Raw genomic sequence first — 25,431 nt, forward strand, 5'->3', positions numbered from 1 at the left:
CACATAACTCTTATAGGTTAATCAAGTTATTTTGTTCTTCGTGTCTCTAAGTACACTCATCACAAGAATTTGAATAATGGCTAGCAAATATTTAATCTCAAATTCCTAACCAACTGATCTTTTAAGTGTTGTAATATTTTTTTATTTAGTGATGCAATAATCATACAATCGACATACAATCACAAAATATTCAAGTTTCAATCACCATAACCACGAAAATAAGCGCAATGACAAGCACAATAGACTAGAGAATCTCTCTTTCTCTTCCTCTCGCTCCACAATCACCAATCTCTCTTTATGGTTCATGTCCGTTGGTAATAGATTTGTCTAATTGAAATTCAGGGATTGGGTTTTTGACTTTAGACAGCTCTGTTTCGAGCTGGTTCTCTGTTCGCCAACTTGACCATTGGTTCCTAATCTCATTCACCTTATCTGCATCCTCGCTTCTTTTCTCATCACCCCGTTTCCTGCAATCTCTAAGAGTTCCCCTGGAGCTCTTAGCCTTCGATCTAAGTATTCTGAGAATAAACTTTGGCATCCAAAAGGTCACTGTATTAGTCAATACTCAATTTTTTGGCCCAATTCAGGAGCCATTAGAGAATTATTCATTGCTCTCCGGAAAATTCTTGTAAAATTTGGGCTAGCCATCTTGAACTCCGGATCTTTGGTTTCACTCCATTTCCATCTTGGGAGAAACAATTTTGCAGTGGCCTAAATTCAAAGTTTCCACCAATAAGTCGCATTCAATAAAGGAAAATAAAGATATAAATTGATGATGTTGCACGAGAGAGATTTTTCCTTTGTATGTGCATACATGGATGCGACCGGCACACACCACGGTATACTCACATGCACGTGGAGAAAGAGAGAGAGAGAGAGATTATCACGTTATTGCCAGAAAAAGAACAGTGCATTTCATTCCTATCTACCAATACTAGTGGTATACAGTAGTCCCCATAAAACCCATACATAATATGTGTGTTCGGGATCACGTCCAGAGATGGATGGGAGAAGGGAGCCAAAGCAAATGCTGATTTCACTGGGTATCTTTCTTATAATACAGACTAGGAATTCGACACCCATTCAAACTAAAAAATTACCCTTCTTGAACTCCATGCTGCAAGTTCTGTTCCATCAAAATTTCAGAACTTGCTTGGGATGATTTCCCAGCTTCCCAATTGCTTTATCTAGAGCCCTGTGGAAATCCTGAAAGGGGACCAGCTCCATCCTGGAAGGATCAATAAATCAGCAACATATAAATATGTACCAAGAACGACATCATCGAAAACAATACGATCTAATGCCATACACCAAGGGAGGGTGTGTGGATCAAGCAGTTAGGATGATAAACAATATGTAATCCACAATGTCACAAATTCCAACAAAGATCTCATCCCCCTACTCTCTCTCTCTCTCTCTCTTCCACACTGGCTTGCAAGTGGCCGAGTCCATGTGGCATATGTACATTTGAGGACCTACATGTGTGTGTGTGAGAGAGAGAGAGTTTAAATTGTCAAGGGAATGATCAGTTCTTGAATTTATTAGTAGACAAACGGAATAGCATTTCTTATCGAGGAGAGGGGCTTACTCATATTTGAACTTCCCTTCGTGAACCAAGTCCAAGATGTAGTCTATCATCACTCTACACTCATCTGCCCTGTGTGAAGTCATCCAATTTTGCAACCAGAACCCTCTCAAAGAAAGATCCTGCAGCAAACAGCTTTGGCATGGTAAGCCGCAACACGAAGGAAAAGGCATTAAGAGATTGTATTAGAGCATGTTGAGATGAATAGTGTGCTCTATTCGGTAGGTGGCCATGGAGTTATGAGGATCAGTTATGGTCTTCTCAGTTGGGTTAGTGGGTTAGTGACTAAAGACGAAGTAAAAGGAGTAGGAGAATAAAATTCTTGAGCATCTAGAGATCTTCTCACGGCTCTGTGCCCTGGCTTGGAACATGAATGCAGCCTCGAGAAGGAAAAAGTATTTATTGATCACTACCAATAATTGAGTAGAAGAGAGAATGGGCTCTAGGCAGAGGCGGTCAGGGTGGCAGGAGCCACAACGCGATGTCTACATTTCCACTCACACCAGGTCCCAACTTAACATTCAAAAATAAATAAATAAAAGTGAACGCGTTCAAAACATAATTATGGTTAACATCCAGCAAAGTATACATGTACACTTTTCAGATAAGCGCCCAAGAATTATTGGGACATTCATTGCCCCTTCAAGCACTACTTTCCACCCATTTCTCTTTCTTAGTGCCAGTCCTCTCAATATATATTTTTCTCACTCAATAACACACAAGTCCTCTCTCCGAAAAGCAATGCTCATCCATCTCTCTATACCAGGACCCACTGTCTCTTCCAAAGGTTCACTCTCAATCTTAACATCGTATTAAAGCAGGGCTTGAAACCCTAGGATATCCAGTATTTCTGATGACCCTAGAATCATTTTTCCTTCTTGGGCTTGGAAGTTGTGGTGTATAAGCAACCTCACATTTCCAGTAATCTCACATTTCAAGCAACTTCACATTTGAAACTAAGGAATTAGTACCTTGAACAAAACCAGCCTTAGGGTTTCAAGTTCGAGAGAGAAAGAAAACGTCAGAAATAACGCACAATATTTCTCTAATGTACCAGTCAATCTGACCACCCAGGATTGATGATTACTACAGTTAAGCTAGATGGGAAAAACTACATAGAACAGTCCCAATGTGCAAAATGTTCATAGGTTGGAGGAAATTGCGTTATATCATAGGAAAAGTGAAGAGCCTCCCACAAATGATCCATCCCATGATGAATGGGAAAGTGAGAACTTGACAGTAGTAGCTTGGCTCCTCATTCCATGCAGCCAAGTATTTAGCAGGGGGTTGTTGCTTCTTAAGACTGGAAAAGATATGAGGGGAGCAGTAGCCAAGACATACTTACAACGAGCTCATATGGCTAAGATTTACTAATTGCATTATGAAATAGAAAATTTGCAGCAAGGAGAAATGATTGTGGAAGTGTGCTTTGGGATACTAAGGTATAAGTGGGACGAACTAGACCACTATTAGCCTATTAATCCCACTGTTGCCTAAGTGGCAACGAAGGACCTTTAAGTTCTTAACAAGCCTACATCCTGACTTGGAACTTCATAGAGTACAAGTTGTAAGAAATGACAACTTGCCCACTCTTGAATCAGTCTATAATCATGTAAGAGAGGAGGCTAGTAGAAAGGTTAATGCAGAAGGACAAACTCTAGCATCCATTCTAAACGATCAGCCTTTGCAAAAAGCTTCAAGCAACGAAAAGCACTTATGAAAGGACCATATCGTGCCCCCACTTTCTCCTTCTTGAAAGGAGAAGATCAAATGATGCCATTGTGGTAAGAGGACACACAATCGAGAGCACTATTGGGACTTGCGTCCACAGTTGAGACCGAACCAAGGAATGCAAGTGTCCATACTAAATCGAGCAAGGAGGAGGAAACCTCATCCACACATCCCAATGAACACGATCCAACATATCAGGCCATCAAAGACTTACAACACGAGTTAACTGCTCCCAAGGGTTCACTCAACTACAAGTCACCGCTAGAGCAGCCAGGTACATATGAAACTGCAAACCGTGCCTCCAACTCCACCTGTTTTACACCTTGGATTATTGATTCAGGAACTACTGACCATATGATTAGTAAGACATTTGGTTTCTTATGTCTTTTTCTCCTGCTTCTAGTAGTGTTAAACTTGTTGATGCACCCATGACTGATGCCTTTGGGAGCGCTACTTATAAACTTTCATCATCATTGTCCTTACCCTCTGTAACACATGTGCCTTAACCTTCCGATCTTCTTTCTGCTAGCAGCTTTGACAAAACAACTAAACTGCAATGTCACATTTTACCCCTAACATCGTGTTGTCAGGACCTAAAATTGAGAAACACAATTGGTTGTGGTCATGAAGACAATAGGTTCAACACAGGATGCACTTCCACTGCTGTCAGCATTGAGTCTCATACTCCTCTTGTGGCACACTCACTTAGGCCAAATCTTTAAAATTATTGTTTCCAGAGAAGTTCGTTTCTTTGAATGTTCCTCAGCTACAATGTGAGACCTATCAATTGTCTAAACATTGTAGGACCTCTTTTTGTTCTAGTTAAAATAATAGATCTAAGCCAATCCATATTATTCATTTTGATGTTCGGGGACATGTTCCAATTATTTCTGTTTTTGGATATCAGTATTTTGTCTCATTCATAGATGACTACTCTCGTTATTCTTGGCCCTATCTTATGCAATATTCAAGAAGGTGGAGGCGGGCCACCTAGTTGACCAGGGGCCCAGACTGCTAAGGACAGTCGGGCAGGCACTTCGGCAGGCGCCCAAATACTTGGGCAGCCCTAACTTTTGGGGAACCGCTTGGGGGGCGGCGGGGAGGGGGACTCTCTCCCTTGTATGGTTTCAATTTCTATAAAAAATTAATATAAATGATAGGCAAGGTGCAGTTGTACAAAACAGTAATACTAATATCATGACTATGTGCATATGTTATTATGTAATTGTGCCACATGTGTGCTTTTTTAAGAATCGTACACTCTCTAATCTAAAAATTAAAGAAAGGTACTTTACTAAATAAAAGAAAAAGAACACTTCACTTTTTTAAGAATTGTGCCAGGCACTTTACTTTTTTAATGAATAAAAATTAAAGAAAGGTCATTATCATCATCATCAGAGTCTTTTCCCAACTATTTGCGGTCGGCTACACAAATCCTGGCCTTTCATTTTGCTCTATCAAGGGCCATACCCTCAATAAGGCCATAAGTCCCCATATCTTTACTCACTACTAAAACTTAAAGAAAGGTACTTCACTAAATAAAAGAAAAACGATACTTTACTTTTTTAAGAACCATGACAATACTATACTTTTTTTAATGAAAAAAAAGTACATCTCCAATAAAAGTTGTCTCCATCTCAAAAGACAATTATAAAAAGCATACGATCTCTTCCCAAAATTGAGAAAGGATACTTTCACTCTCTAAAATACATAATAAAAGTACAGCTACAATAAAAAATCTCTCTCCATAGACCTAATTCTCTCACCCTAAATAAAAGAAAAAAATTAAGGTGGCACCAGGCGGGTGCCAAGACCAACCTAGGCGCCTGCATTGAGCACCCTAGGCGAGCACCTTGAACAAGCCCGCTGGACCCCCTCCCCCCCGGCCTAGGTGGATTGTTAGCTAGGCGGCCAACTTATTCAACCTTGATCTTAGGAAAAGCAAAGATGAAGTACCTTTAGTAGTTAAAATATTTCATCAAATGGTTGATAACCAGTTTGAGATCCAAATAAAAAATTTACGTTCTGGTAACGCACAAAAGTATCCATACAATGGGTAAAAAAATTATTTTCTTGGACATGGTATAGAAACTCAAACATCATGTTTCTATACACCACAACATAATGGTGTGGCAGAACCCAAAAATAGCCACTTTGTTAGAAGTGGTGAGGGGCATATTTATGGGAATGAAGGTTCCTAAGACATATTGGGATGAAGCAGTTCTTACTACAACCTATATGATCAATAGGATGCCTACACCTATTCTCAATGGTGCTTATCCTTTTAAACTTCTCCATCATGCACTTCCTATGTTTTCTCTTCCACCAAAAACCTCTAGTTGTGTCTGCTTTGTGCATACCCTGGGGCCAGCTAGGAAAAAACTAGGACCTCAATCTACTTCATATGTGTTCCTAGGATACTCAAAACTCTCAGAAAGGATACAAGTGCTACTATCCAAAAACTAAAAGAAAATATGTCTCAAAGGATGTTATCTTCTTTGAGGATATACCCTATTTTTCTTCCCAAAGAGATTCGATATTCACTATGCCACCTAAGAATCCTATTCCTCTTCCAATGGTCACAAATAGTTTCAGTAATCCAACCAAGGAATAGGTGGAATTTATTGAGAAACAATCGGAAGTGTACACCCAGAATAAGAAAAAGGGAAAGTCTGATGTAAACGATAAACGCCAACTCGCTGCCTTGTCAGGAACTTCTCATTTTGCCCTATTCCTTCTCAACTCAATTTACTTATCGCTGTAAGAAACGAAAAAATAACTTTTACTTTTCATCAAATCAGTGAGTTTGTTTCTTATGCTTCACTTTCACCTTCCTTTAATGCATAACTTTGCTCTACTTCCTCTTGTTCCTATTCTCACCAAAGTTGTAAATGCTTTGGCTCATTAACATTGGGAAGCAGCCATGATTGAGGAAATGATTGCCTTAGAGAAGCAATGAACTTGGGATATAATTGATCAGCCAGAACGACAACATATGGTTGAATGCAGGTGGGTGTATACCACGAAACACAAACCAGATGGTTCGATTGAGAGATTAAGCTCGTTTGGTGGCTAAGGACTTGACTATTTTACACAGTTATATGGGGTTGACTATAAGAAGACTTTTGCACCAGTAGTAAAATTGAAATCAGTATGGGTATTTTTATCTATATCATTAAACACCTAATTGCCACTCTATCAATTAGACATGAAGAATACTTTTCTTCATGGAGATCTGTAAGAGGAAGTGTATATGGCACTACCACCTGGGTTTTATCCTCATTGATGGGATGGATGGGGGGGAAGGCGGGGGGGGGGGGGGAGGGGAAGTGAAGGCCTGTAAATTAAGAAAAATCTATACATGGACTGAAACAATCACCTTGGCAGGATGGAAAGGTAGATTCATGTCCTTTGCAAGGAGAACCACGCTCGTCAAAGCTACCCTGGCCAACTCTCTGGTCTACCTCGTGTCCTTATTCCAGATGCCCGCCTCAGTAGCTAAGCGTCTCAACCAACTGATGAGGAACTTCCGCTGGTCCGGAGAAGCTAAGTCAAAAAAATTCCACCCTATCTCCTGGGACAAAGTGTGCCTCTCGAAATACCAAGGAGGTCTTGGAATCAGAGTTCTAAGAAAACACAACTTAGTGTTGTTGGATAAATGGTGGTGGAGGTTGGCCACCCTGAACAACTCGCTAGGGGCTTAGGTGCTCCACAACAAATATAAAATTTCGACAAATCATTGGTTGCCCGAGGGGAGACCTGCGACCAGGGTCTCTGGTGCCTGGAAAACATTCTTGACCTCCCTTTCTCTATTCAAGCAATTCATTCACTTTCAAGCGAGAGGAGGTGCTAGAGTGCATTTTTGGTCCGACCTTTGGATAGGCCACACACCCCTAAGAGATCTCTTCCCTTCTCTCTACTCTCTGGCCGTAAACAAATCCTCCCTAGTGGTTGACAAAATGGTTATCTCTAGAAACTGTAGGGTCTGGAAGCCCTTCTTTAGACGTCCGCTCTCCGATGAAGAAACTTTGGACTTCATATCTCTGTCGGCCTCCCTCCACTCTACTTTCCCTGCCCTTTTGGGGATAGACACCCTGGTATGGACCCCTTCCCCCTCTGGCTCTTTTTCAATGGCTTCTTTTAATAAGAGACTACAACAACCTCCCACTTTCCCTCTCAACTCCATCTCTGTTCTATCCAAAGTTTGGTCCACCATCGCACCACCTAAAGTGCAAGCTTTCAACTGGATTGCCTGCTCTGAACGAGCTCTCACTGTAGACCACCTCCAAAGGAGAGGGATTCCCATCCCCAATAGGTGTGTCATGTGTCTTTGTGAGGAAGAAACAAACTCCCATCTGTTCAATCAGTGCCACCCAGCCCTTGAACGCTGGAGCCTTATTATCCAACTTTTTGGACTTTCTTGGGTTACCCCAGCCTCACTACTGATGTTACTTACTTCTTCCTTCGATTCTCACTGGCCGCAGCCGAGCAAAATCCTCTGGAAAGATTCCATAGCAGCAACCATCTGGGTTCTCAGCTCGAAAGAAATTCTAGGATTTTCCGTGGAATTTCCAGCTCTCTTCCACAAGATTACTTCGCTGGTAATCTTTTGGGATTCCAACCACAAGGCTTTCGCTGGTATCCCGACTGCTACCTTCCTTCAAGACTGGGAGAATATCATACAGCTTGTACCCCCTCGGGTATCAAGAGCCAACTTTTGGTCGCCTCCCCCGGATGGCATCATCAAGCTCAATATCGATGGATGCTCCCTGGGTAACTCAGGCCTAGCTGGAGCCGGTGGGGTTTTTCATGACCACAATGGCAATATCCTGGCCTCTTACTCATAACACCTAGGCCACACAGACTCTCAATTTGCAGAGGCTATGGCTCTCTTATTGGGCCTTCAGAAGTTCGACCTATCCTGGGGTTCTCGGTTGTTTGTCGAGGGGGATGCCAAAAACATTATGTTTTGGGCCTCTGGAAGGCCACTCCTCCTTAGTACCTCGCCCAAATTTTTGACAAAATTGAGTATATTTGCAGGGTTATAGACACCTCCTGCACGCATATCTGGAGGACATCGAACGACTTCGCAGATCTTCTAGCTAAGGACGCTGCTCAGATCCAAGCTGAAGCCCCCGTATAGATGCGACTTTTTGTTGAGCTACTTAGACTATGGTTTTGTCGCGGGTCCATCTCCTTTTCTGCTCTGGACCTCTACGGGCGCACTTTTTATTTCTTTTGCACAATTTATCTCTTGTAATTGGGCGTGTCCTATGAGCCCTCCATTTTTTGTACAGGACCACTGCTAGGTGGCATATTTTTTGGTTGAGAGACCCGGTCGTGGGTACTCTCGACACTTACTGATGTACACTTCTTCTTTTAGCAATACAAATAGTTAACTTCCTAAAAAAAAAACAATCACCTTGGGCTTGGTTCGAAAAATTCAATATGGCAATATCTTAGTTTGGATTTCAGAAATATCTTTCAAATAATTCCATATTTGTTAAAAGAGACTGTTGTGCCACCACAATACTGATAGAGTATGTGGATGATAAAGTGCTAATAGGAAAAATAATGATAATGAGATTCAAAAAGTGAAAGATTTCTTGGGGGAGGGGGGTGGGCATTTTTGACATCAAGGATCTTGGTCCATTGAAATGCTTCCTTAGAGGTGACAAGGTCTAAACAAGGAGTTTTTTTATCTCAAAGAAAGTATACTTTTGATCTTCTCAATGACATGGGAAATCCTTGATGCTAAGCCAGTAGAATCTCCTATTGAGGTTAATCACAAATTGTATGATCAGCAATCAGAGCCTCTGAGTAATCTTGGTGTATATTAGAGATTAGTGGGTAGACTTATTTATTTGATTGTCACACAACCAGACATTACATATGTTGCAAGTATGGCATGTTAGTTTATGCAATGCACCATGCTCCCATAACTCAAAGGTTGTTTATCATATTCTACAATATCTGAAATCTGCTTCAAGGAGTGGGTTACTTTGTACAAGTCATGGTCACCTTGATGTACAAGATTTTTGCGATGCAGATTGGGCTGAGTGTTCTCTTGATCGACGATCCACTAGTGGCTACTTTAGTGGGTGGTAATTTAGTCACCAAGAAGAGTAAGAAGCAGAGTGTTGTAACTTGATCTTCAGTAGAAGCCAAGTATCGAGCAATTGCAAGTGTTTCATGCATAGTTCCAAAAAGTGCTAGGCGGGTCCTAGGTGGCGCGCCTAGGAGGGCGCCCAGAACCTGGGCGGCCTAGTCGAATCCAAAAAGGATGACCAATCAAAGATACTTCTAAGGACTCAAAATCTTCTAAAAAACCCCCCAATAGATTTATAAAACATCAAAAATTAAATATAATATCAATGGGTGATGTTTTCATCAATTTTTGTCAACTTTGAAAAAAACAAACTTCTGCTTCTGGGCAGGACGGCCGCCTAGGTAGGTTCTGTAGGCGGCTGCCCTGGGCTGGGCACTGGGCGCCAGCCTAAGCGGGTTCCGTACTGCCTAGGCAGCTGCCCAGGGACTACCGTCCAGATTGGCGGCCTAGGCCTAGGCGATGTGCCCAGGTCTTCTGGACCGCCTAGGCCTAGGCGATGTGCCCAGGTCTTCTGGACCGCCTAGGTGCTAGGCGGTCCGCTTTTTGAATCACTGGTTACATGTGAAATAATTTAGCTCTGTTCTCTTCTATAAGAGATGGATGTTAATGTATCAGCTCCTATTCCTCTACATTGTGATAATGAAGCAGCAAACTTATATCATTTCAAATCCTGTATTTCATGATAGAACCAAACATATTGAAGTTGATTGCCACTTTGTTAGAGAAAAGGTAAATAATCCTCCCGATTTGAGTCAGATTAGAGCTTCAAATACAATATTACTCCATTTGTTCGATTTGAGAATCAATTGGCAGACATATTAAGGCCTCTAATCAAGTTGAACTAACGAATACTTTGGACAAGCTAGGCATCTATGACATATATGCTCTAGCTAGAGGGGGAGTGGAGTGACTGTAACAGTCATGCAATAGTCTTGAATAATGGGGTATAACAGCCATGTAAACAGTCTTGCATAATGGGTTGTAACAACCATATAACAATCTTGCATAATAGGTTGCAACATCAATGTAACAATTACGCATAATGCTTGTAACTCCTATAGGGATCTGTGTATATATAAGGGATATTGCCCCACAATTTGAACAGCATGAAAAGATATCTTTATTTTGTTTATCGTGTGCTTAAATTTACTCTCTTTTCTCTCTCAATCTTAAGAGGCCAAAAGAAAAGTATGCAAACATACACAGAAATGTCCTCTTTAGAAAATGGTGCAGTCGTATGATGAAAACTCAATCATGGCTAACATCATGTCACAATGCCCTTTCAGAAGAGATGGTTTTTCCCCCCTTTCCTTGAGAGACTTTGGGGGGAAATAAGTTATTAAGTATACTCTGAACCTTTACAATAGAAGATAGTTTCTTTTGGAATGATTTTGGCTAAAAGTGGCAAATATACTCTTTACACTGATTTTCCTAGAAGAAATAAATTCAAAAGATTAGAACCCTGAATTTTTTCAGGTGTAATTATTATATTTGTGAGGTATTCGGAAAAAATGAATCACCTTACTTACCGAGAAGACATACTTTTAGAAAAATATGCATTTGACTTTGGTTGTACGGAGGTGAGAACTGAGAACCTTCCTTGCAAAGTTGGAGAGAGAGAGAGAGAGAGAGAGAGAGAGGCAGAATAAGTTGAAGCCCAAGTCCGGAAGAGTGGAAAACAGATAGATAGTGTTGTCAAAATGAAAGTGTGCCCCATAATTGAATATGCCCCTTTGAGTTACCATCCTCCACTTTCTCTCTCTCCACTTTTGTTCTCAGTAGGTGTGAGAATTGGGTCGGGTCGACCTGGCTGGGTTCGGGTATAGACCCGGATTTTGGACTTGATGGGTTGGGCCTAGGACCATTTGGCCGTGACCTGACCTCGGTCGGGTCTGGGTTTGGGTCCAAGGATCAAGGTCGACCCGACCCGGCATATATCATTACAAATACATTTTAATAATATTAAGTATATAATATAAACCATTTACTATATGCTTTCTTTATATTTTTTATTTATAAGATGGACCCGATTGGTCCGGACCCAATTGACTTGGACCCGAAACAAGTCAGGGTCTAACTTATAACTAGTCAGGCTAGGTCCAGATCAGGGTTGACCCACCCAAGTTCTCATTTTCTCAGCTTCTACATTTTCTATTTTCTTTTTGTTAGGCTATTGCTGGTGATCCTCTTCCCCTTCTAGTTTATGGATAACTTTCTATTAATCAAGGCAGAATCGAAGAATCGAAAATCTTGATTACAGCAGGAAGATTTAGAAGTTGAAGCTACCAATTTGGAAAATGAGAATCCCGGTCGGGCACTGTATCTCAAAATTTTAGATCCAATGGTGTGTAGCAAGCTTATGGATGCTCAAAGCATAAATATAGAGTGGATGCCATAATTTCCCATAATATCTATTTCTAGATGGTTAGTGTCTAGGGTAATTTATCAATAAGTCCCACAGCTTATAAAGAGAAGAAACTTGCACCAAACTTATATTTGTGACCTCATTACCTTAAATATGAAAGAGGAGGTAGAAACAGTGATTGGTTTCTTTGACATGCCTCCATAGGTCACCATCGCCCCCCCCTGCCTGTAACATTTGTTTATCAATTTGATCAATCGCATGGGAGCACACATACATGCTCACAAGCACACACATTCTTTTTGGAAGATCAGAAAAAGAGAAATAAGGGTACCTTAAGAATTTAAGGACTAAAGAAGCTGCATTACCACCAACGCAATTGAAGCCCAACACAGGTTCAGATAGATTACCCTTAAAGGAATTTGAAACAAGGAAGAAAGTCATTAGAGGAGCTGGAAACTACAACATCCTAGTGTATTATGCAAGGCAGATCAACTAATTAAAACATGTTAAAGAACAACCTCACACTTGAAAGACTACTTTTATCTCCATATGTTACTCAATTTCAGGAGACATATAAAGAAACGATGATGATACCAGAAGACTCTTGATATTCTTCACTTCCAATTGGCTTTCTGTGAACACCTCATCTGCTCCAAGTTTCTTGAGCCTATTTTTGACTTCTTCTGCTCCAATCCTACAACACTAATTGTGATGGTTACGTACAGAGGAAACACAGAATGCTAATAGGAAGCTCAGAGAGTCATTCAACTTCAATATGTGAATAAAACTCTGCCACCAAAACAAACATTTTATTATTTAACTCCACTAACTTCCATACCAAAACTTCCTTCCAATTTTAACTCAATAACCAAAAACAGTAATAATCCAGTTCAATTAACTAGCTATTTCAACAAAATTTAAATGTTGATCCCCGAATTGTAGATGCCTCTCACTTGTGCTAACTACTGGCTATGAGGCCTCCCAATATGGTCAAGTGCTAGAGTTCTTTATATCAGCACCTAGGTGGAAGGTTGAAACCGCTGTTTTACGTAACAAAAAGTGCATCAGAAATAAAAAAGGATGGCTGCTGTGTTTGCAGAGGCCAAGTTGAGTTCAGAGAAGTAAATAAGCAGAGACCTGCTCTATACAATTATAAAAACAACAGCAAGTTGAAGCTAATAATCACCTTTTTCTCCAAAGTCATGACCATGGGATTTCTTTAACACATGCCAAGACAGGGGGCGAAATAAGGAAACACACAAATAGAACAGGATCCAACTTCCAATCAACTAGCCATTTGAAGCCTCCAAACAAGCATGAGATCACAATCTAATCTAGCACCAAAAGCAATCACACAGATTCTGGCTTTTCTACTAGGTATTTATTATCCTACAACTTCATATCTAGTCCAGAAATAACTTGTGGTAAGCATTCCTTCTGATTCTAGGGACCTAATGGTGCTGTGGAAGACACTATTCATGAAGCTATCCATGGCACTTTTTTTTTTGGGTGAGTAAGTGGGGAGAGGCCCCCTACCCTTGGTAGGAATTGAGCCTAGAACGTAGCGCTGCAAATCGTCAAACGCTAACCAATTAAGCCCAGGCTATTTCCCTAACCCCACAATGACAACGGGGAACCATACGGGATCATTACAAGTTACATTTTATTTGCCATTAATCTTCCAGCACATGAAACAAGGAATTTTTCCCCTAAAGCTCTCGTCAAATCTCAGAAACTCATACTGAATAGAAACACAAATAACTCTCACAAGAAGCAAAAACACCACAGAGCATACCTGACATGCACAGCCAGGGAAAATTTTTGTGGACCCCTAAGATCATGAAGAAAATGAGATTCCTTCACCTCATCCACCATTTTTTGTTGGGTAAGGACTGAAAAAGTTCCTGAAAGCCTCTGAAAAGTCACCTTCAAATAAGATATGATTTGGACCTAAAAAAATGTTCTACATGCATTGCTTCTCCAAAATCAGATCTGCACCATTCGTTTGAGTAGATAGTGGCTTTGTGGGATTCGAACTTCATAGAGCTTCAAATCCTCCTTATTTGGAGACTAAATGGAGGCATTTTATAGCCATATAGGCCCCTCACACAATCAAATGTGGCAAATGAGGTGGGGCAACACCAATTTTAGCTTACATACATGACAGACATGTGTGTCTATATATATGCATAGGGTTATGTTAGGGTACTTATATATATGAGTATTCTATTAATGTACTCAACTTTTTTGGACACTCATATACCCTTGTTTTGTAATACAAAATTTTTTAGTAAGGGTATTTTTTGTTATTAGGAGGGGTAGTATAAATATTTATATAAAAAAATAGTGGCATTTATTAGTGGTTGAGAAGCAATTATTGCTCCATGTGGGTAATGCCAAGATGATGTCATCCTCAACTACAGTTAAAAAATGCTTTCTTTTCATCAAGAATTTCAAATTTACTCTATTTAATTACCTAAAATACCCCTAGGCCAAAAGTATTGGAATTATGGCCTTTCAAGGCCTTATGTACAATGCCAACACTATTTCAGAGGCACAATGAGAGTGGCCAAGAACATAGTAGCTACCAGAATCTTTGCGTACTAGGATCCGGATAGGCCGAAATAACCCTGTTTGAATGAGACGAGGTTCTTGGAACAATATTATGAACCGAGAGGATTTAGAGTTTTCCTCTAGTCAAAGTTGATATGACTACGTTCGCCTCATGTCGTGAAACCCAGGGCTTGCGGATTAGTGGCCGATTTGTTTGATATGGTTTTGTATAAGCCCTGTGTGAGCACAATTGGGCTCTAAGAGGACAAAAGCCCAAATCCCTGACCTATGTAGCTTTGCTAACAGCGTGTTCACAGACAGTTGCATTTTGGGAAGCTATTCTGACGAGATAAGTATCTACCTATCAAAATTGTGCACACGTGCTAAGAGAGGACCCCTGTATCCACAAGAGTGCATGTCCTTAGGGGAGCACCTGTAATCCACTGAACGGGGATCTATCAAAATTGTGCACATGCGCTGAGAGAGGACCCTTGCATCCACAAGAGCACATGTCCTTAGGGGGGCACCTGTAATCCACGAACGGGGATCTATCCAACTAGCGGTTAGCATTGATAGGTCCATTACGTCCAGACTGAAGTCTATGACTCAAAGGGGCCTGTTGGGTTGGTTTGAGAAATTGGATTGGGTTTTCAGGTCTAGCCCAGAAGAGTACAGTATAGCACGACCTCCTGTGGGATCCTCTTTTCCCAACCAGAATTATGATAAGTGTCAGACCATGATACTTTGATGAGAATTAATAAAAAATGATTTATCATGATTTTAGATAATGCTTGGGAATTTTATTTCAAAGGAAAAATGCTTTATTAAAATTGTCGTGTGCAATTCCACATGAAGACGTTCACACGCGTGGCGTGTGGCACACAAATGGCCAATGTGTGCCACACTGCATCCCATAGGATTGCCACGTCATTGACCAATAAGCATGGCATGGATAGCCAACCCTAGACGTGAGACACGCGTTTGTTAATAGCACACAATGTTGATAGGTGTACGTGCTTTATAGCATATGTGTGAGGCACAGGTGGGACATGTGTGTTTTCACATGTGGGAGTGTAGAGATTTTATATTTTGCATAAAATCTTTAATCTTATAATTTTGTAATTTGAGAACCATTAGATTTTTAAAAATGACAAAGTTATGTAATATCCCCCATGAAAATAACACTTAAAATCTTTAATCTTCTAATTTTGTAATTTGAGAAACATTAGATTTTTAAAAATGGTGTGTTGTGATTGGTGTTAAGAGGATAAGTAGGACACAACATGACATAGGGTGATGTAATATACCCCATGAAAATAACACTTCACTAGGTTTAATGAAGTGCGAGTCTTAACAATCAAGGAGTAGGGAGTGGCACGCTACCCTCATTAGGATATTTCAAACCTCAAGTTGAATTGATGGTGATGGTTAGTTGTTTTGAATTTCAATGGTTATCTCTCTGCACTCACACCACTACCACCACTGCCCGTCCTCAGTATCTCTCATGACCACCACTTCCTCTCTTTATCTCTCTGCACTCACACCACTAGCACCACGAGCCACACCATCACCATAGAGTAGAGCGTAGAAGCAACTGCTGCTACCTTTGCAACACCATTTTCAGGGTTTCACCGGAGTGTAGAAGGTGGAAGCAACGGCTGCAACACATCCTTAAGGTATGCCTTGTTAGGGGTAAAGAATATCATGTGGATTTGGTTTATTAGAGTGAGAAAAAATGCTTAATGGCTCTATGGTATTGTGGGTTTTTAGAGTGTGAGTAATCTCTGTGAAATAGTTTTGTTAAATAAAAAGAAGGATAAGTGTTAGGAGTAACGAATATCATGTGGATTTGGTTTTATAGAGTGAGAAAAATGCTTAATGGCTTTATGGTATGGTTTAGTGTTTTCTGCATAAAAATATTTGTGATATGGATGAATAATATCATTTCTATTGTGTTTTTTTAGAGTGAGTAATCTTTAATGGCTCTGTGGTAAGGTTTTGTTAAAACAAAAAATGTGATAGTGGTAAACATTATCATGTGGATTTGGTTTTATACAGTAAGAAAAATGCTTAATCGCTCTATGGAATGGTTTAGTTTTTTTTTTTTGTATAAAAAAACTTCGTGATATGGGTGAATAATATCATGTTTATTGTGTTTTTCAAAGTGAGTAATCTTTAATGGCCCATGTGTACTATGGTTTTTAGAGTGCGAGTAATCTCTGTGGAACAGTTTTGTTAAATAAAAAGAAAGAAAAATGTTAGGGGTAAAGAATATCATGTGGATTTGGTTTTATAGAGTGAGAACTGCTTAATGGCTTCATGGTATGGTTTAGTTTTTTTTATAAAAAAAAAATTCGTGATATGGATGAATAATATCATGTTTATTGTGTTTTTTAGAGTGAGTAATCTTTAATGGCTCATGTGTATTGAAGTTTTTAGAGTGTGAGTAATCTTTGTGGAACGGTTTTGTTAAATAAAAAGAAAGAAAAGTATTAGGGGTAAAGAATATCATGTGGATTTGGTTTTATAGAGTGAGAAATGCTTAATGGCTTTATGGTATGGTTTAGTTTTTTTTTTGTAAAAACAATTCGTGATATGGGTGAATAATATCATGTTTATTGTATTTTTTTAGAGTGAATAATCTTTAATGGCTCTGTGGTAAAGTTTTGTTAAAACAAAAAATGTGACAGCGATAAACATTGTCATGTGGATTTGGTTTTATAGAGTGAGAAAAATGCTTAATGGCTCTATGGTATGATTTAGTTTTTTTTTTTTGTATAAAAAAACTTCGTGATATGGGTGAATAATATCATGTTTATTGTGCTTTTTAGAGTGAGTAATCTTTAATGGCTCATGTGTATTGTGATTTTTAGAGTGTGAGTAATCTCTGTGGAACGGTTTTGTTAAATAAAAAGAAAGAAAAGTGTTAGGGGTAAAGAATATCATGTGGATTTGGTTTTATAGAGTGAGAAATGCTTAATAGCTTTATGATATGGTTTAGTTTTTTTTTGTAAAAAACAATTCGTGATATGGGTGAATAATAACATGTTTATTGTGTTTTTTTAGAGTGAGTAATCTTTAATGGCTCTGTGGTAAGGTTTTGTTAAAACAAAAAATGTGATAGTGGTAAACATTATCATGTGGATTTGGTTTTATAGAGTGAGAAAAATGCTTAATGGCTCTATGGTATGGTTTAGTTTTTTTTTTTTTATATAAAAACTTCGTGATATGGGTGAATAATGTCATGTTTATTGTGTTTTTTAGTGTGAGTAATCTTTAATGGCTCATGTGTATTGTGGGTTTTAGAGTGTGAATAATCTCTGTGGAACGGTTTTGTTAAATAAAAAGAAAGAAAAGTGTTAGGGGTAAAAAATATCATGTGGATGTGGTTTTATAGAGTGAGAAATGTTTAATGGCTTTATGGTATGGTTTAGCTTTTTCTGTAAAAAAAAAATCCGTGATATGGGTGAATAATATCATGTTTATTGTGTTGTTTAGAGTGAGTAATCTTTAATGGCTCATTTGTATTGTGGTTTTTAGAGTGTGAGTAATCTTTGTGGAACGGTTTGTTAATAAAAGGAAAAAAAAGGGTTAGGGGTAAAGAATATCATGTGGATTTGGTTTTAGAGAGTGAGAAATGCTTAATGGCTTTATGGCATGGTTTAGTTTTTGTTTGTAAAAAAACAATTCGTGATATGGGTGAATAATATCATGTTTATTCTGTTTTTTTAGAGTGAGTAATCTTTAATGGATCTGTGGTAAGGTTTTGTTAAAAAAAATTGTGATAGTGGTAAACATTATCATGTGGATTTGGTTTTATAGAGTGAGAAAAATGCTTAATGGCTCTATGGTATGGTTTCACATTAGCAGATCTTAATCTTATCTTATGGGGTTTCTCATATTTTTTGTTATCCTTATGGGGCTGACTAGGAAAATATAATGCACTACCACACCACCCAACACTTCTTATGCACATTACACATTAGGATGTCTAGCTCTTGTGTAATGCATAAGAGCTTGTCTTTCTGGTTTGTGACTCAATACTTTTCTTCCTTTCATCTCGTTTACATTGCTGACACAAGAATCCTTCTGTTAAAACTGCAAATTTTCGTACCTCTCCTGTACCGTCTGAAAGGTAATGTTTTTGTTAGAGTCACTATCGAAGTTCAGTATACTGCACAACATTTACCTCTGACATGGTAAGTCATGTTTGTTAGTCAATTTCTCAGTTAAGTAGACTGAACAATCTTTATTGGGGATGGAATAAAAATGTTGAACAATTATTATAGGTTAAAAGAAACATTATTTGTAGTTCGTACTTTGTAGTTGTACAATGACAATAAGGATAACATTCGCTAGGTATGTGCGTCATGAATTCTCTTAAGAGGGATTATAGTAGAAGATTGATTGAACCATCTGAAAAATGCTCGTTTGCAAATGTTATCCCCTTATGTTGAACCACCCTTGCGATGACAAACCATAGGAAACATGCCCCTTGTTTTCCGGTTTAATGTTATTCTTTGCCTTGTGATGTTTTTTTACTTTTGTGTAACACTAGAATATGGAAATTCCGGCAAATGATCGACATCCTTCATGGGTCCAAAAGGCCGAGGACATCATTCAAAAAACTAAAGTCTCTATCTTGAGGTTTGATCGTTACCTAGCAGATCTCATACGCCTCTGGGAAGAGTTTGAACGCCTCAATCGTCGTCTTGACGAGGACTATGAGCGCCTCAGTCGGCGTCTAAATGCACTTAGCGTGAGGCTCGATAAGAATGACGTAGAAGTGCAGACTGTTGTACGTGGTGCCGAGGTTCTAGAGGATTCAGTTGAGGAGCTCCGCTCCTCTCTTTACCAATACTAGAGTTTTTGCAGCAGTCCTCAATTTTCACTTGAGGACTAGGATTGTTCTCTTAACGTGCTATGCTTATTACTGTCTTTTAAAAACTCAAAGTATGAGACCGATTATTACTGTTTATTGCTGTTTCTTAATAGAGTTTGGGACCTTGATTTATAATTCTATATTTGATATGTTGGTTGGTTAGTATTTTATTTCTTGTTGGCTTGTTAGTATTTTATGTGTTTGGTTTAATAGCATTTTATTGGGATTCAGGCTTATTGTATATGCATTTAATTGCAATTGCAAGTATCTCATAGCTTGCCTAAGGCAACCCCTGAGGTATTGCATGTCAATGCATATATCACAGGGTATTTGACATTTTTTTAGTTATTCATTATATAGAAGCCCTATTGTTTTTGGCCCTTTTTTTTTTTTGTAGGTACATATGGACAATCTTCATAATGTGGCATTGTCCATTGGGCCATCACGTCCTCTCTGTCGGGCTCGCTCACCACACCAACCCGGACCGATTTCCCCCCTCTTTGGATGATGCGTCATTCAAAAATTTCCTACAAGAGGAAACCCAAAACGAAGAGGACCCCTCTCTCCCAGTTTATAGCGTAGAAGTTTTAGGGACCGCTCATTGTCGCATTTTTAGGGCATTGGTAGTTGTTAGGGGGCACACCTTTAGTGGTGGCCAATGCTTTACGGGAAAGGAGGCAAAGCAAACTGCCGCCAAAGAAGCCTATAGCTACGCTAAAGCTGTAGGGTTTGACCCAACCCCTGAGGAAAGTCTTATGTCTGAAAATAGGAACTTAACTGCTAGGCTAGTGCAGGAAGTTTCTAACACCCAACAAGCCAACGAAGAAATATCGCTTTTAAAGCACGAGATTTTAAGCCTCACCACCCAATTCAATATTTCTTCGTACTTAATTGTCGATCGCATGAGTGCAATGCCCGTTTGTCTCGGACCGCTCCTTAGTGGGTAAGAGGAAACAAGGAGGGCCGTCCATAGGTGTATGGAACAGGATCAGTAGGTTGGACCTACTAGCCTCTTTCTATTTTTGCCATGTAGCCCATATTTGTTTTAGGCTTCCAATGTTGAAAGGCATTTTGGATGGGTAAAGCTTGTGTTATTCGGGCTTGTTTTTTGGGTGGGCAGTGTGGGTACTTGGGTTAACCTCTGACCTTTGATTGAGTATTTTGGCTATTCTTAAGCGTCAATCATGAACTGAGGCAGTTTTTGCTCTACTCTCAGTTCATGTCATTCCCCTTGGCCTCCTCTATTGTGATTTTTATGAGATTTGATGGAGATCTTTACATTTGCATGGGCTTCTCAGACCCCGTAGACATTAGATATTTTTTGCGGTCAAATTTGTATGGTATATGGGCTTTTTGGGCCCGATATACATCTTTTTCACCCCCTTTCTCTCTATTTCAGACTCTCTTATGGTTTACATGTGCATGACTTATACGTTATTGCAGATGCGTGACTTCAATTTAATGTGGTTTAAAATGTAAGTAATCTCATCAATTTTTTTAATGAGAATGTCATCAATTAATATAGATTACCTTTTTTTGTTTTATCACTCATTGATCTCGTTCTTTACATTTTTTTCTCTTTGTTAATGTTTTGAAGATTGAACTCGTTTACATATGGAGAGAGGATATTCAAACTTGGCTGTTTACATATGGAGAGAGGAGATTCAAACTTGGTTCGAGTGAGGAAATATGTGGGGAAGAGAGAGATCCGTATTGTGGGGAGAGAGAGAGATCCAAATTGGGAGGAGATAGAGAGATCCAAATTGGGGGGAGGGAGAGAGATCCAAATTGGGGGGAGAGAGAGAGAGATCCAAATTGGGGGAAGAGAGAGCAATCCAAATTGGGGGGGAGGGAAAGAGTCAAATTATGGGGAGAGATCCAAATTAGGGGGGTTAGAAAGAGAGAGAGATCCAAATTGGGGTTGGGGAAGTGGGCAGTGGGTAGATGAGAGAGAGAGATCCAAGAGGACAATCTAAGTAACTTTAAAGTCATTTGAGTTTTACTGCTTTTTGTTATATGATTTCTAGATATTAAAATGGATATTGATTGGGATTGGATTGCGAATGGGATTGTGCAAGGATGAAAGAATGGAAATTACCTGTTTTTGTTATTTTGTGATTTTCAGAAAGCATCATGCTTAAACTAATTCTACCTCCAAACTTGTTTTCAGAGGTAATTTTGTATTTGGGTGTTGGTATGGAGGAGGAAATTGGGTATGCCGATTTTTTGGGTCTTATAATGCGACTGTAGTGTTGGAAGAAGAAGTCGAAGAGCCTACTTCCACTCCATTGTGGAAATACGTGACAGTCGTAGGTAATTATGGCAAGGGGAGCGGTGGTACAAAGAAGTCGACATGTAATTTCAATTGTAGAGAAAGTCCTATGTTTGTGTGCAAGCGCATCTTTTGGGACCATCATTTGTTAAGGGGTCTAAATGGATATCAAGTTGCCCAAAATTATCCAAAGAAGAGCGAGAGGCATTAAGGTTTGAGGAGGATGAAGCCCAAAGATTATATGGGAGAAAATGCCAAAATAGAAATGATGTTGGTTGTTCAGTTGATACATCGTTGTTTCCATCATTATTGAAAACCGAAAGTCCTGATAAAAAAGAAAGTAACCGAAAGTCTTGATAAAAAAGAAAGGAACCCAAGCTAAGATCCCACATTTATTTAATGTTCAGGCAAGAGATGATGTGGATGCTGCCGTGGCTCATTTTTTTTATGCCCTCGGCATCCCTTTCAATGTTGCGAAGGGACCAAGGTTCCATGAAATGATTTACACTGTTAATAGCAGTCCAAAAGGCTATGTGGCACCTACGTACGAAAGGATCCGAACAACATTGCTTGACAAAGAGAACAGTAGGATCGATCAGGCTTGGGAGCAGTTAGGAGTGAGTGGGGAAGTTATGGTGTATCCATTGTATCTGATGGTTGGAGTAATATTAAGAACGAATCTTTGATTAATGTCATGGATGTATCAGCTGGCAAGGCCATGCTCATTAATAGCATTGATTGTTCATCAGTTGAAAAGACTAGTCAAGTGATTGCCGATATCCTTTTAAAAGCCATAGAGTCAATTGGACCGTATAATGTGGTTCAAGTCGTAACCGACAATGCGGCCAATTGCAAAGGTGCAAGTACTATAATTCAACACTGTCATTCCCACATTTTTTGGTTGGGTTGCTTGGCTCATACTTTGAGTCTGCTAATGATGGGTATTGTTGACAAAAATAAGAAAAATCTATCTTTTGCTTTCGTTTGCAAACATTGTAAGCAGGCAAAAGCAATGGTAAAGTACATTCGTAATCATACAAGATGCCTGTACATTTTTCGGACCCATTCTAACTTAGAACTTCTTAAGGCTAAGAAGACGAGGTTCGGGTATCATTATATCATGTTGAGGAGATTGATGGAAGTGACAGTTGCCTTGACGTCTTTAGTGTTGGGTAGTGAGTGGGAAGGTTTGAAACGAGGCACATCAGATAATCAACATGGCATCAAACGTGATACTATCATGGACGATGAGTTCTAAAAGATGAATAAATTGATATTGTCTTTTACAAGGCCAATATGGAAGACAATAAAGTTTGTCGATAGCGACAGGGCTGTCGTGGGAGATGCATACGAGTGCATGGATACTATGTTGGGGGAAATTGTGGTGGCCCTATATGACGATCCTATGTTATTTCAAAGGGTGAAGACTTTAGTTGTGGCTCGTTAGGACCGGTCAAATCTTCCATTGCATTGTTTGGCATTCCTTCTCAGTCCTAAGTATTATTCACGAGAGTGGTTGGCTACACCAGTACCTGGGGGTGAAAAGAGGATGAAGCCCCACCAGGACCCAAAAGTTTCTATATGTTACCACACAGCCCTTGATGTACTAATTCCAGATGATATGGAATGAGGAAGGCTGAAGCAACAAATTGGTGATTTTCTTGGGAATTGAGGGGTTTTCGCTCTCTCCCCATCTATTGCTGAAAGGGGTTCTATGAAAGCAGTGTCATGGTGGGACATGTATGGTGGTGGTACTTCAGAATTGCATGCAATTGAAGTAAAGGTGTTGTCACAAAATGTTAATTCCTCATGTGCAGAGAGATGTTGGAGCACGTATAGCTACATACACAATGTTAAACCAAATTGGCTGAATACGGATCGTTCTGAATCATTGGTGTATGTTCATTACAATGACAGACTGTTGAATAGATTGCGAGCGGACTGCAAAGAGAAATATAAGAATTGGGACTCTCATCCAGAATACGATCACCTCAAGGATGACATAGTGGCCCTGGAAGCGTTGGATGCACGCCTCGATGTTGATGATGACAGAGTTGTGTCTGCACTGCCTTTGGGATCTGTCACTCCATGGGGAACTTCAATAGAGCCACCTAGTACTCCAAGCCACCGCGATGTATTCGCAACTAAAGGTACCATCGAGCGCGTCCTCAACCAACCTTCACCAAGCGCCGCCCCAATAGTGCAACCATCATCTTCCACCCTAAGAGCATCTCCATCATTTGCTACAGTTCGAGTTCCTTCAATATCTTCTACCATTACACAAAAGCTCCTCGCAACAACTCGAAAGAGTGGAAGAAGGAACAAGTCGTAGCCACCCTCCTCTCCCTCCCCTTCCCCCTCTCTCTCTCTCTCTCTCTCTCTCTCTCTCTCACACACACACACTTTCTATTATGAAGTATTGTAACTTTTTTTTTATTACACAATGTATAAATTCTAGAGTTTCAATTATCGGTCCATGTGTGTTGCTTTATATGTTATTAAATGATTTTAATATTTTATAGGCATTTAAATTAGAGGCGAAAAAAATTCAATTAGCATTGTTAATAACCACTTGACATTCAGTATTCAAATACTTAACAATGTTGCGAGGCTACATATGTTGTAAGATCACTTAAGCAGTCTTTTCACATAACATATGAGCAAGATTCAGAAACAAGGGCCGTTTACATACCGCAAATATAAGAAGCATTACTCTATGGGCATTTAAATAATTTGACATAACATATGAGCAAGATTAAGAAACCAAGGCAATTTACATCACCGCAAATATAAGGAACATTATTCTATAGGCATTTAAATTAGGCAAAAAAAAAGTAAAAATAACATTACTAAGAACCATTTTGCAATCGGTAGTACAACACTAAGCAATGTTGCAAGGTGCGACGTGGTGCATGTTCACTTAAGCAATTCACATAACTATGAGAAAGGTAAAGAAAAATATAAGAAACATAACAAAGATAACTAAAAAAGCAACACATTCTCATTAATTCCTTCTAAAGTACATGTTTTATAAATAATAATACCCCTTCTGCTACACATGGCACCTAATGCTATCGTTTGGGACCTTAAACATGACATCCACTAGAAAATAAAACATTACTTTTGTGGTTATTATTTACAAGAAACCAATGTTTTATATGGTGTAGATGATTCAAATCCCTGACGAAAAGAGTTTCATTACATCTACAATCGTGTATCATTTAACATGAAATCAAGATTCAAACTACGCTGGAAGACAGATTCAATCTATGTGGGAGCGTTTACCCACAATTAGGGGGTTCAAGTTTCTCCAAATGTGTTAGATAGAGATTTAAGGAATCAAGATTCCGAAATTAAGGAATCGAGATTCCGAAACTAAGGACTAGAGTTTCCATGGTTCTGAACAATATTTTTAAAAGTAGAGTTGAACCAAGATTCCGAAATTAAGGAAACGAGTTTCCTTGGTTCTTAAACTAGGTTTCCATATATGTGGGGAATCGAGATTCCGAAATCCAGGAATCGAGTTTCTTATGTTGTAAAAAAAGGTTCCCACCTAGGTATGGAATCGAGATTCCGAAATAAAGGAATCGAGATTCCGAAATAAAGGAATCGAGTTTTCGAGTTTCGAAAAAACGGTTTCTGTGGAGTTTCCTTAACGGAAACGAAGAAACGGATTTCCAAACCGGAATTGTGGGGTCCGAGGAGAGATTCTGGTAACTATGGATCAAACTTATGAGCTACACTATGAAGTTGTGTGAGAGAGTGATTGAGCAACAACTAAGGTATGAAACGAGTGTATCAAAAAGTCAATTTGGTTTTATGCCTGGGAGGATAATGATTGAGGCTATTTTCCACTTATACAACTGATTGAGAAGTTCAAGGCGAAGGGCAAAGACTTCCACAAGGTATTTATTGATCTAAAAAAGCTTATAAT

At 39.3% G+C, this 25,431-nt stretch overlaps 1 protein-coding gene across 6 annotated transcripts in view; it reads right to left on the reverse strand.

Annotated features, from left to right (window-relative positions):
* Positions 1–891: 891 nt before the first annotated feature.
* Positions 892–25,431, reverse strand: part of LOC18423627 (Polyketide synthase, enoylreductase family protein) — a 34,472-nt gene continuing 9,932 nt past the window's right edge. For 4 of the 6 annotated variants that reach the window (XM_088874356.1, XM_088874354.1, XM_088874355.1 and 1 more), the window contains 5 exons: positions 12,385–12,484; positions 12,122–12,198; positions 11,937–12,015; positions 1,589–1,707; positions 892–1,228 (listed from right to left, as the gene is read on the reverse strand). In XM_088874356.1, coding sequence (XP_088730482.1) covers positions 1,135–1,228; positions 1,589–1,707; positions 11,937–12,015; positions 12,122–12,198; positions 12,385–12,484 — 469 coding nt within the window. In that variant the 3' untranslated portion in view covers positions 892–1,134. The remainder of the gene's footprint in view (positions 1,229–1,588; positions 1,708–11,936; positions 12,016–12,121; positions 12,199–12,384; positions 12,485–25,431) is intronic. The other 2 variants (XM_088874353.1, XR_016061163.1) reach the window with 2 other exon arrangements.

This window comes from Amborella trichopoda, chromosome 8 (genome assembly GCF_054954075.1).
Source record: "Amborella trichopoda isolate Santa Cruz 75 chromosome 8, AtrichopodaSantaCruz75HAP2 v2.0, whole genome shotgun sequence".
Lineage (NCBI taxonomy): Eukaryota > Viridiplantae > Streptophyta > Magnoliopsida > Amborellales > Amborellaceae > Amborella > Amborella trichopoda.